At 47.6% G+C, this 13207-nt stretch overlaps 1 protein-coding gene across 1 annotated transcript in view; it reads left to right on the forward strand.

Annotated features, from left to right (window-relative positions):
- Window positions 1–13207, forward strand: part of Rad54l (RAD54 like) — a 21704-nt gene continuing 8497 nt past the window's right edge. Inside the window, exons 1-12 of the mRNA XM_042676915.1 lie at window positions 1–87; window positions 347–456; window positions 547–636; window positions 3055–3174; window positions 5136–5196; window positions 5873–6008; window positions 7087–7156; window positions 7271–7559; window positions 8915–9039; window positions 11013–11163; window positions 12353–12479; window positions 13116–13190. Coding sequence (XP_042532849.1) covers window positions 454–456; window positions 547–636; window positions 3055–3174; window positions 5136–5196; window positions 5873–6008; window positions 7087–7156; window positions 7271–7559; window positions 8915–9039; window positions 11013–11163; window positions 12353–12479; window positions 13116–13190 — 1247 coding nt within the window. The 5' untranslated portion in view covers window positions 1–87; window positions 347–453. The remainder of the gene's footprint in view (window positions 88–346; window positions 457–546; window positions 637–3054; window positions 3175–5135; window positions 5197–5872; window positions 6009–7086; window positions 7157–7270; window positions 7560–8914; window positions 9040–11012; window positions 11164–12352; window positions 12480–13115; window positions 13191–13207) is intronic.

Here is a 13207-nt window from a genome sequence, read left to right on the forward strand (position 1 = left end):
CTTCCAACTGGGGTCTTGTACTGGTTCTTCCTGGGCCCCCGCGTCACCTCCTTCGGGCCAGACCTGCCATCCGCGCCCTGGCCCAAGGTAAGCCATGCCCTTTGGGTTGCACCGCCTCGCCCTCCGGCTTCGACCCCAGCCTTTCCCCGGGCCTCGCGTTCGTTCATGCCTGCGGCGTCCGTGGGGGTCAGGACTGCTGCCCGCCTCGGCCGTGTTCGCCCCTTTGCTCAGACCCTTCCTCTTCGTTTCCCTGTCTTCTCGGTCAGCTAAAGGGCAACCGAGATTCCCACAGTTTGAACCCAAGCCCTGGCTGACTCCCCTCCTCCCATGCTGCCTCTTGAATTAGGCCATCGGTTCCTGCTCTGTCAGGCCCTGGTCGCGCCTTCCCGCTGCTGTGTGCACTTTTGACCCTTGGCTGATGGGTACTTGACATCTGACGTTCCAGGGCCCAGGATGGTAAGAGTGGGCGAGACTGGGAGTAGCCCTGGGTCTGGAGATGATGGGCCCAGCCTGCAAGAATTCAGTCTCCATTTTTTTAATTTGCAGAGGAGGAGCTTAGCTCCCAGCCAGCTGGCCCGGAAGAAACCGGAAGGCAAGTCCTCTGATGATGAAGACTGGCATCCTGGAGCAGCAGTGGTGAGCAACCAAGGCCTGGAAGGGCAGATATAGGGTTGTTTGGTCACAACTCTTTCTTTTTTCTTTTCTCGGTCGTGGGCTTGAACTCAGGGCTTGGACGCTGTCCCTGCGCTCTTCAGCTCAAGGCCAGCACTCTACCACTTGAGCCACAGCACCACTTCGGTTTTCTAGTGGTTTATTGGAGATAAGAGTCTCACAGACTTTCCTGCCCATGCTGGCTTTGAACCACGATCCTCAGATTTCAGCCTCCTGAGTAGCTAGGATTAGTGGCGTGAGCCACTGGCACCTGCCTGGTCATAATTCTTTATGTTGTTTTCCTTCCTTCCTTCTTCCTTGCTTCCTTCCCTCCCTCCCTCCATAGCACTGCTGACCTCACCTTTACCAAGTGCTGGAATTGCAGGTGTATTTCACTGTGCCAAGCTTTATGTTCAGTAAAGTTTTAATAAATGCTTACTATGTGCCAGGCACTGAACAATATTAATAAAAATCTTTTTCTTCCAGGTAATATCACTCCCTAGAAACTAATGTAGCCTCTATTCCAGGTGGGAGAGATATGCTAAAATGACGGAGTATATTAGTTGGGTCTTTTGACTCTGAGGGAAGAGAAGGCTCTGCAACAGCTAGCAGTCCTCGTCCCTGCCCAGTATCATGGAACAAAAGAATATTGGGGGCTTTGGGGCTGGGAAGGTGGCTCAGTGGTAGAGCGCTTGCCTTGCATGCATGAGGCCCTGGGTTCGATTCCTCAGCACCACATAAGCAAAAAGAAAAAAGCTGGAAGTGGCACTGTGGCTCAAGTGATAGAGCGCTAGCCTTGAGCTGAAGAGCTGAGGGACAGCGCCCAGGCCCAGAGTTCAGGCCCCATGACTGGACCCCAAAAAAAAAAAGAAAAAAGAAAAGAAAGAGTATTGGGGGCTGCTTTATTTGTTTTATGTTATTTTTGTGAATGTGCTGGTACTGTGATTTGAACTCAGGGCCTTTCTCTTTTGCTTAGTTTTTACCTCAAATCTGGCATTGTGCCACTTCCTCTACTTCTGGCTTTTTGCTGGTTAATTAGAGATAAGAATCTCTGGGATTTGTCCAATAGGACTGGCTTCAACAATCAGTCTTCAGATCTTAGCCTTGGATTACAAGCGTGAGCCACCACTGCCCACTTTGGGACCTCCTTTATTATCCTGAGTTATCACTTAGGCCTAAATCTGAAAGGTGGTATCTTTCCAGTCATACTCAAGTACAGTATGTTCTGCTTTGGATTTGGACCTGTACTCTGCTACCTGCTTTGGATGGTTTCTGAGGCTGCCTGTGGGCAGGACCTATATAAACCAAAATAAATAAGTTAATGCATTCACAGAGAGCAATTCAAGAAGCAAGGGTTTGGCCTCTAAAGCTTTTTTTTTTTTTTCTTTGTGGGTCCGGTCGTGGGGCCTGAACTCTGGGCCTGGGTGCTGTTCCTCAGCTCTTCAGCTCAAAGCTAGCGCTCTACCACTTGAACCACAGCGCCACTTCTGGCTTTTTTTCTTTTTGCTTATGTGGTGCTGAGGAATCGAACCCAGGGCCTCACGCATGCAAGGCAAGCAGTGCCACTGAGCCACCTTCCTAGCCCAAGCAATTTTATTTTTAATTAGTACATTAATAGTATGAAGGCTGGGAATGTGGCTTAGTAGTAGAGTGCTTGCCTAGCATGCATGAAGCCCTGGGTTCAACTCCCAGTTTTTCCCTCCTCCATCCCTTCCCCCAAGTTATATAGTTCATTTCCAGTATCTATCTAGTGCATATCACTGCTGAATTGGTTCACAATTTGTCTCACCATTTCTGTGCTTTCCCTTCCCCTCCTATAAATTTATATATAAGACTAAGGGTACAGAAATAAAAAACAGTGGGGCAGGGAAGGTGGCTCAGTGGTAGAGCGCTTGCCTTGCATGCCTGAGGCCCTGGGTTCGATTCCTCAGCACCACATAATCAGAAAATAAAAAGCCGGAAGTGGCACTGTGGCTCAAGTGGTAGAGCGCTAGCCTTGAGCTGAAGAGCTGAGGGACAGTGCCCAGGCCCAGAGTTCAAGCCCCACGACCGGATCCAAAAAAACAAAGAAATAAAGAAATAAAAAACAGTGATAAAAGGGAATAAACCGGGCTGGGAAGGCGGCTCAGTGGTAGAGTGCTTGCCTCGCATGCATGAGGCCCTGGGTTCGATTCCTCAGCACCAGGTACACAGAAAAAGCCGGAAGTGGCGCTGCAAGTGGTAGGGCGCTAGCCTTGAGCTGAAGAGCTGAGGGACCACGTCCAGGCCCAGAGCTCAGGCCCCACGACTGGCCCCCCGACCCAAGAAAAAGGAATAAACCGAAGGGAAAAAAGAAAAAAAAATGACAGCACACCTTTGTGGTTTCCTAGACGTATCATTGTGGCTTACCCATTTTTCTCCTAGACTCCTAAGAAACGGAAATCCAGCAGTGAGGGCGAGATTCAAGACCGTTTCCTGTCCCCTTTTCGGAAACCTTTAACTCAGCTAACCAATCGACCACCCTGTCTTGACAGCAGTCAGCATGTAAGTCAGGAGCATGACATTCCTGTGTATGTGTGTGCCCAGTCCTATTGCTTTGGTGGACTCCCCATAGGCTTCATCTTCTCATAGTCACCACATCTGCTGTGGCTGTTAAGAGATGGGTCTCTCATGTCTCTCAGCTGAAATTCTCCCTTATTTGTCTCTGTATGGGTACCAGATCTAAGAAATTAAGGGTAGAGGAGAGACAAGGCCATGAGGATGTTAGAACTAGGATTCTCATGCCAGCTCATGCTCTGGCTCTGTTTATACAGGTTTATGGAGTGCTAGAGTCCTATAGTTTAACGGTGTTTCCTCTAGTAAAGTCAGATAGGTCATCACCATTGGGGTAGGTTCTGTGTGCTATCTTATTTCCTACTTTTTTTTTTTTCTTTATCCCGCACTAGGGCTTGATATCAGGCCTGCTACTCTTGACTTGGCTTTTTCCCTTACAACTGGCACTCTACCACTTGAACCACACCTCTACCTCCAGTTAGGGCTTTTTGCTGGTTAACTAGAGAGTCTGCCCAGACTGGCAATGAGCTACAATTCTCAGATTTTATCCTCCTAAACAGCTAGGATTATAGGGTTGAGCTACTGGTGCCCAGTATACCCCAAAGCTTTTTCCACCACATTTTCTGAAGAATATTTAGAGGGAAAAATGGGAATATATTCATGAGAATATTATGACAGTAAGTCATTTGCTGTTTTTTTTTTGTTTTTTTTTTTTTTGTTTTTTTTGGGGTCCGGTTGTGGGGCCTGAACTCTGGGCCTGGGCACTGTCCCTCAGCTCTTCAGCTCAAGGCGAGCGCTCTACCACTTGAGCCACAGAGCCACTTCCAGCTCTTTTCTTTTTGCTTATGTGGTGCTGAGGAATGGAACCCAGGGCCTCAGGCATGCAAGGCAAGCGCTCTACCACTGAGCCACCTTCCCAGCCCCACGGTTCTGGTTTTCTAGTGGTTTATTGGAGATAAGAGTCTCACAGAATTTCCTGCCTGGGCTGGCTTTGAACCATGATCCTCAGATCTCAGTCTCCTGAGTAGCTAAGATTACAGGCGTGAGCCACCGGTGCTACATCCTTTATTCTTTGGTCATGGGGCCTGAACTCTGGGCCTGGGCGCTGTCCCTCAGCTCTTCAGCTCAAGGCTAGGCACTTGAGCCACAGTGCCACTTCTGGCTTTTTCTGCTTATGTGGTGCTGAGGAATTGAACCTAGGGCCTCATGCATGCAAGGCAAGCACTCTACCACTGAGCCACCTTCCCAGCCCCTCCTTTATTTTTATTACTATTATTTATTTATTTTGTCGATTATGGTGCTGTCCCTTAGCTCTTCAGCTCAAGGCGAGTACTCTATCACTTGAATTCTGCACCATTTCCAGTTTTCTGGTGGTTAATTGGAGATAAGAGCTTCACAGACTTTCCTGCCCGGGTTGGCTTTGAACTGAGATCCTCAGATCTCAGCCTCCTGAGGAGCTAGGATTACAGGCGTGAGCCACCGGCACCCCGCTCCTCCTTTTTTTTTTTTTTTGGGTCCGGTCGTGGGGCCTGAACTCTGGGCCTGGGCGCTGTCCTTCAGCTCAAGGCTAGTGCTCTACCACTTGAGCCACAGCACCACTTCCGGCTTTTTTCTTTTTTGCTTATGTGGTGCTGAGGAATGGAACCCAGGGCCTCATGCATGCAAGGCAAGCGCTCTACCACTGAGCCACCTTCCCAGCCCTCCTCCTTTATTCTTAAGGTATTGCATCCTAGAGAAAATCTAGGTGTCCTTATTGCCATAGTTTTTATAAGAAAGTGAACTCTAGGCCTTGTGATCGACTGTGGCTATGCATTTTTGAGCTTGGGTATTGCAAAACCTATGTGAGATCTCAAAAAAGGAAGCTGCTGTACAAAACCTAATGTGGATGCATAAGAAGTTGGTTCCATCACATTTCTGATCAGTCCTGAATCCTGTTTCTTCTTTCTTTTTAGGAAGCATTTATTCGAAGCATTTTGTCAAAGCCTTTCAAAGTTCCTATTCCAAATTATCAAGGTAAATGGAGACTTTTCAGTTTTTGAATCAGTCATGTGAGTATGCCTGGATAAAGACCTTTGCTTTTGTAAAGACAAGCTTACCTGAGAATTCAGGATGCCAGTCCAGTGGTGGCTGTGCTTAAGGTGACCCTTCTGAGGCCTACGTGGAAACTGTATTAGTCTTAGTAAGAGTTACCAAGACGAACTGTTGTTCATTATGTTGATGAGGGGTGAGTGCTCAGCAAGCGCCTGGCGGCTGATGGACTTGGGCTTCCTTCAGTCCAAGTATGTTCCGTGTTATCTCCTCTATGAGGCTGGCTGTTTGGGAATTCTGTAGTCTTTCCCTGTCTCATGTGGGGCTCTGCTTTGTGCTAAAACTGGGGCTAGGAAAGAAGGTGGCCAGTTCTCAGACTTTCAGCCTTGAAAGGCCCCATTATGGTTTTAGACCCTCTGGAGTTTGACTTGACTTGAGGTGAATAAGACTCAACACTCCAGAAATTTGTAGTTGAATGGGAAAAATGAACAGGAAAAGGTGGTCCAAGCCTGAAGAGAGACCGTGCCTGAACTGGGTTTGGAGGAGTTCTAAGAAGCAGGGTCATATGGGAGCTCAGGATATGTGAAGGATAGACAATTGAATTGCCTGCTGGAGCAACAGAAAACAAAGGTTCCTTTGATAATTGGTTGCTGATTTCTAGGTCCCCTGGGTTCTCGAGCATTGGGCCTGAAAAGAGCTGGGGTCCGCCGGGCCCTCCATGACCCCCTGGAGGAAGGTGCCTTAGTCCTGTATGAGCCTCCTGCACTGAGCGCCCATGACCAGCTGAAGCTTGACAAGTATGTACACTGGCAGTGTCCTGTACTGGTGGTGCACATACCTTATAGAAAGGAGGGTATTTGGTGTAAGTTCTTTCTGGGATGGTTGGAGAGCTGTCATGTCTGTGGTACTAGCCAGAGAGTAGGTGGTTGGGGAAGGGTCCAGTTAGTATGTCCAGTTAGTGGGGCTCCTAGCCCTCCTCCTTCTGTGCTCCTTTGTGGGGGGAGAATGGTTGAGGTGAAGGCGTAGGGTCACCCTTACCTAATTCTTTTTTTTTTTGGTTGGTTGTAGGGCTTGCACTCAGGGCCTGGGTGCTGTCCCTGTGCTCTTTTTGCTCAAGGCTAGCTCTCTACCACTTCTGGTTTTCTGGTGGTTAATTGGAGATGAAAGTCTCCCAGCCAAGTGCTGGTGGCTCATGCCTGTAATCCGCTACTCAGGAGGTTGCGATTTGAGGATTACGGTTCAAAGCCAGCCCGGGTAAGAAAGTCCGTGAGACTTATCTCCCATAAACCACTAGAAAACCGCAAGTGGCACTGTGGCTCAAGTGGTAGAGTGTTTGCCTTGAGCTGAAGAGCGCAGGAATCCAAGCCCAGAGTTCAAAGCCCCACGACCGACCCAAAAAAAAAAAAAAAATCTCACAGACTTTTCTGGCCGAGATGGCTGAACCACAAACCTCAGATCTCAGTGTCCTGAGTAGGTAGGTTTACCGGCATGAGCCACCAGTGCCCAGAACCCTTACATAATTTTTTTTTTTTTTTTTGGGTCTGGTCGTGAGGCCTGAACTCTGGGCCTGGGCGCTGTCCCTCAGCTCTTCAGCTCAAGGCTAGCGCTCTACCACTTGAGCCACAGTGCCACTTCCGGCTTTTTTCTTTTTGCTTATGTGGTGCTGAGGAATCAAACCCAGGGCCTCAGGCATGCAAGGCAAGCGCTCTACCACTGAGCCACCTTCCCAGCCCCCCTTACATAATTCTTAGAGCAGGGTCTTACTGTGGTTTGGCCAAGAAGGTGCTCTTTTTGGGCAGCTACCTCTGTAGCCTCTGGATCAACAAGACACTGCTTTTACTGAAGTTATGATTTCTTTGTGCTCTGTTTCCTCAGAGAAAAACTCCCTGTCCATGTGGTTGTTGATCCTATTCTCAGTAAGGTTTTGCGACCTCATCAGAGAGAGGTAAGGGAGGATCAGGGGAATGAGGTGCGGGCTCCAGTCTAAGTGTGGGAATTGCCATTCTTGGGGCAGTGGTAGTAAAGGTGCCAAAGTAGACTGGATGCTGTTATTTCCCAGGGAGTGAAGTTCCTGTGGGAGTGTGTCACCAGTCGGCGCATCCCTGGCAGTTATGGCTGCATCATGGCAGATGAGATGGGCCTGGGGAAGACACTCCAGTGCATCACGTTGATGTGGACACTTTTGCGCCAGAGCCCAGATTGCAAGCCAGAAATTGACAAAGCAGTGGTGGTCTCACCCTCCAGCCTGGTGAAGAACTGGTACAATGAGGTTGGGAAATGGCTTGGAGGGAGGATCCAACCTCTGGCCATTGATGGAGGATCCAAAGATGAGATAGACCGAAAGCTGGGTATGCAACTTTAACAAAGATGACTCTACTTCTCAGCTCTCTGATTCCGTCTGTCTGTCTCTATCTCTCTCTATCTCTGTATGGTTGTAGGGCTTGAACTCAGTGTCTAAGCATTGTCCTTGAGCTTTTTTTTTTTCTTATATGTTGCAGGGTTTGAACTCAGGGCCTGGGTGCTGTCCTTGAGCCTCTGGGCACTATCCTTGAGCCTCTTTGTGCTCAAGGCTACTGCTCTACCACTTGAAACACAGCACCACTTCAGCTTTTTGAGTGGTAAATTGGAGATAAGAGTCTCATGGGGACTTTTCTGCTTGGGCTGGCTTTGAACCATGATCCTCAGATCTCAGCCTTCTGAATAGCTAGGATTATAGGTGTGATCCTTGGGCATCTGTCTTCCCTGAGCTTTTTTGCTCAAGAGTAGCGCTCTGCCACTTTGAGCCACAGTTCCATTTCTGGTTTTTAGATGTTTAATTGAAGATAATAGTCTTGTTTTCCTGCCCAAGTTGGCTTCAAAACATAGTCCTCAGATCTTAGCCTTCTGAGTAGCTAGGATTACAGGCATGAGCCACTAGTGCCTGGCTCTCTTTTTTGACAGTACTAGATTTGAACTCAGGGCCTTATGCCTCCAGCTGGGCTTTTTGCTGGTTATTGTAGAGTCTAGTTAACTTTTCTGCCTGAGCTAACTTCAAATCATGATCCTTCAGATCTTTGCCTTCTGAGTAAAACTAGGATTACAGACATAAGCCATCATTTTCTTCTTTCTTTCATTCGTTCGTTCGTTCGTTCATTCGTTCTTTCTTTCTTTCTCTTTTTTTTGCTTCAGTTATTTTTCTGAGTCTCACCTTTCTTTTTTTTGTCCAGGGCCAGCCTCAGACAAAAATTTTCCTGGCTGGGAATGTGGCTCAGTGGTAGAGTGTTTGCCTAGCATGCATGAAGCTCTGAGTTCGATTCCTCAGTACTACATACACAGAAAAAGTCAGAAGTGGCTCTGTGGCTCAAGTGGTAGAGTGCTAGCTTTGAGCAAAAGAATCAGAGACAGTGCCCAGGCCCTGAGTTCAAGCCCCAGCACTGGAAAGAAAAAAAAAATCTTTCTACCTCTAGCCTTCTGATAGTTGGGATCATAAGTGTGAACCTCTGCATCTAGTTTGTTTGTTGAGATGTAGTCTCATTAACTCTCCTCTATGCCTGGCCTATTATTTTTATACTTACTTGTGAGGTAACTGCAGGGATAGAAGAAAATTTCCATTGAAAATGATTAAAATATTTTCAGTTGCTTCCAGACTACTTACTTTAAAGAGTTGTCAAACTTTTTTAAATAAGATGTTCTGATTGGCTACTTTGACACTTCTCTTTTGTAGAAGGATTTATGAACCAGCGTGGAGCTAGAGTCCCTTCTCCCATCCTCATCATTTCCTATGAGACCTTCCGCCTGCACGTCGGAGTCCTTCAGAAAGGCAATGTTGGACTGGTCATATGTGATGAGGTACTTGACTCAGCACAGGCTGTTAGGTTTGTCGGTCACTGAGCATGACCATCACAGGGTTGCCTGCGCTAGTCACTGGGGAATGTGGAAGACAGAGCATACTGTATTGGAGGATGCAGTAAGGAGCATCTCCCACACCAATATTCTAAAGAGGATTGGACAGTACTTAGAACTCTGAGGAGAGTGGGGCATTATGGGCTTAATGGTTTCATCCTTCCAGCTAATATTCCCTAGACTAGGGAAGGAACTTGAAGGATGGGAGGGATTTGGATGTGTGAAGAGACATGGCACAGTGTTTAGGCTCTACCACTTACCAGTAGTATAATTTTGGAAGTAGGTTACTTAACCACATTCACAAAGACCTTCAGGATTCTGTTCTTGCCTTTCAGGGAATTTTAGTTTAAAGGATCCAGAATTTTGATGCCACTAAAAGTTAAAATTCTGTATTTTTTAAATTAATCTTTAGTAGCAACCTTCAGATGAACTTCTATTTATCTTTCATTTATCTACTATTCAGTGAGCACTGAAGATAAAGGCTAATCTGATATGATCTCTGCTTTAATAAGTTTATGCCAGGTGGCTCACTTCTGTCATCCTAACTTCTCAGGAGGCTGAGATTTGAGGATCTCGGTTCAAAGCCAGCCAGGGCAGTAGTCTGTCAGACTCTTATTTCCAAATTAGCCACCAGAAAACCACAAGTGGAGCTGTGGCTCTAAGTGGTAGAGCACTAGTCTTGAGCAAAAAGAACTCAAGGGCAGTGTCCGGGTCTGAGTTCAAGCCCCATGACCAAAAAGTTCATACCTAGTTAAGATAAAGCACAGTGGAGCATGATTATGGTTCTCTAGTATATATAGCAGTGGGTGAGAGACAGTAGAAGGGCGACCAGCCTGGCATGGTGGCTCACGCCTGTAATCCTAGCTACTCAGGATGCTGAGATCTGAGGATCACAGTTCAAAGCCAGCCAAAGCAAGAAAGGTTGTGAGACTCTTATCTCCAATAAACCACTAGAAAACTGGAAGTGGTGCAGTGGCTCAAGTGGTAGAGCACTAGCCTTGAGCTGAAGAGCAGAGGGACAGTTCCCAGGCCCAGAGTTTAACCCCCATGACCGACAAAGCAAAAAACAAAAAAAAAAGAAAAGAAAAGAAAAAAGCTGGAAGTGGCGCTGTGGCTCAAGTGGTAGAGCGCTAGCCTTGAGCTGAAGAGCTGAGGGACAGCGCCCAGGCCCAGAGTTCAGGCCCCATGACTGGACCCAAAAAAAAAAAGAGGGAGAAGGGTGACCAGATTTCCAAGAGCTGAGTTCAAATTGTGTCCTTGCTAACTTTCTACCAGCATGATTTTGGTTTCTGGTTTATTCCTCTCACTTTCAGTCTCTTTTTACCACTTGAGCCACAGTGCCACTTCCTGCTTTTTTTGCTTATGTGGTGCTGAGGAATCGAACCCAGGGCCTCATGCATGCAAGGCAAGCCCCCTACCACTGAGCCGCCTTCCCAGTCCAGTTTCTCTATCTCTTTTTTTTTTTTGGGTCCGGTCATGAGGCCTGAACTCTGGGCCTGGGCGCTGTCCCTTAGCTTTTCAGCTCAAGGCTAGCGCTCTACCACTTGAGCCACAGCTCCACTTCCGGCTTTTTTCTTTTTGCTTATGTGGTGCTGAGGAATCAAACCCAGGGCCTCAGGCATGCATGGTAAGTGCTCTACCACTGAGCCACCTTCCCAGCCCCAGGCTGTGGCGTTTGAGGGGAAAACTAGTAGGAGGGCAGAGGAAATCCTTGTTTTATAGATGTAGCACTAGTCTGGAAATTTAAGGTCTGTCTTGTGACTAATATTTCTCTCCAAGTGGGTGAGTGAGCTCTTATGCTGCCTCCTCCCTGATTAATTCCCAAGGCTGCAGGACCTGTAATGTTTTATCTGTATCAGATCTTATGGCCATTTAAAGATGTCACGTAATATCCTGAGTGAGAATTCATTCTCTTGCAGGGACACAGGCTCAAGAACTCTGAGAATCAGACTTACCAGGCTTTGGATAGCTTGAATACTAGTCGGCGGGTGCTCATCTCTGGAACCCCCATCCAGAATGATTTGCTTGAATATTTCAGTTTAGTACATTTTGTGAATTCCGGCATCCTAGGTGAGAATCTAATCTACCTGCTTCCTTTACCTCTAAGCCACACACCCAGCCCACATTTTTATCTTTCTAGACTGTTTACTTCATTTATATTTCCGATTTTCACTACTTTGACATCTTTCTGATTTTTTGTCGGTTGTGGGACTTGAACTCTGGGCCTGGGTGGTGTCCCTCAGCTCTTCAGTTCAAGGCTAGCGCTCTACCACTTGAGTCACGGTGCTACTTCCGGTGTTCTGGTGGTTTATTGGAGATTTGAGTCTCATAGACTTCTTCCTACCCAGACTGGCTTTGAACCTTGATCCTCAGATCTCAGCCTCCTGAGTAGCTAGGATTATAGGCATGAGTCACTGGCGCCCAGCTATCTTTCTGATTCTTTCCACAGAAATTGCCTGCATTTTGTTCAGCTTTGTAGTTTTTTTTGGAGGAAAGTTGGTCTTTGATAAGAGGGTCTGCTACTTACTAGCAGTATGAAAAATCATTTCCTTTTTTTTTTTTTTTTTACCAGCCCTGGGGCTTGAACTCAGGGCCTGGGTACTGTCCCTGAGCTTCTTTTACTCAAGGCTAGCACTCTACCACTTGAGCCACAGCACTACTTATGGCTTTTTCTGTTTATGTGGTACTGAGGAATTGAACCCAGGGTTTCATGCATGCTAGGCAAGCACTCCACCACTAAGCCACATTCCCAGGCCCCAAATCATTCCTTTCTACATGCTTTTTTTTTGGGTCCGGTCGTGGGGCCTGAACTCTGGGCCTGGGTGCTGTCCCTCAGCTCTTCCGCTCAAGGCTAGCGCTCTACCACTTGAGCCACAGCGCCACTTCGGCTTTTTTTCTTTTTGCTTATGTGGTGCTGAGGAATCGAATCCAGGGCCTCATGCATGCAAGGCAAGCTCTCTACTACTGAGCCACCTTCCCAGCCCCCCAGCTTTTTTCTTTTTGCTTATGTGGTGCTTAGGAATCAAACTCAGGGCCTCATGCATGCAAGGCAAGTGCTCTACCACTGAGCCACCTTCCCAGCCTGTTTTTTAAAAATTTTATTCAGTAGGTTTTTTGTTTTTTTGGTCAGTCATGGGGCTTGAACTCTGGGCTTGGGGGCTGTCCCTGCGCTCTTCAGCTTAAGGTGAGCGCTCTACTACTTGAGCCACAGCGCCACTTCCTCTACATGCTTTAATTTCCCTTTCTCTGCTGTATTCAGGGACTGCCCATGAGTTCAAGAAGCACTTCGAATTGCCAATACTGAAGAGTCGAGATGCAGCTGCCAGTGAGGCAGATAGGCAGCTGGGAGAGGAGCGGCTACGGGAGCTTATTGGCATTGTGAATAGGTAATAGCCCCACTGAGGTCATCTGAAATGCCTCATGTGAGACCAGCCCTTTCAGGGCTGAGTGTGTCTTGAATCTTCAGGGACTGGAGTGCTAGGGAAAGGAAGCAGTCTTGAAGGCCAAATCCCCACTTTCTGACCTGGGCCCTGTGGTTTCTTTTAGACTCACAGCACCACTTATGGCTTTTTCTAAGTAGTTCACTGGGCTAAGAGTCTTACGGACTTTCCTGCCTGGGCTGGCTTTGAACTGCGATCCTCAGATCTCAGCCTTCTGAGTAACTAGACAAGCCAATCTTAAGTCCTTTCAATTATAGTTTTTTTCGGCTGGGAATGTGGCTTAGTGATAGAGTGCTTGCCTACCATGAAGCCCTGGGTTCGGTTTTGCAGTCCCACATAAACAGAAAAAGCTGGAAGTAGCTCTGTGGCTAAAGTGGAAGAGTGCCAGCCTTGAGCAAAAGAAGCTCAGGGACAGTGCCCAGGCTCTCAATTTTGGCCCAGGACTGGCCAAAAAAATAATAATCTTCCCTGTCTGTCTCACCCTGCCGCCGCCCTCGCCGCCCCTCCCTCGCCGCCCCTCCCTCGCCGCCCCTCCCCCCCCAAAGGACAACAGTTTTACTAGCCTTTTGTCCTATTTTCTAGGTGTCTCATACGGAGGACATCTGATATACTTTCTAAATATCTGCCTGTGAAGATTGAACAAGTGGTTTGTTGCAGGTACAGAGCTCAACTGA

The sequence above is a fragment of the Dipodomys spectabilis genome, unplaced genomic scaffold (genome assembly GCF_019054845.1).
Source record: "Dipodomys spectabilis isolate Male_0828 unplaced genomic scaffold, ASM1905484v1 ptg000002l, whole genome shotgun sequence".
NCBI lineage: Eukaryota > Metazoa > Chordata > Mammalia > Rodentia > Heteromyidae > Dipodomys > Dipodomys spectabilis.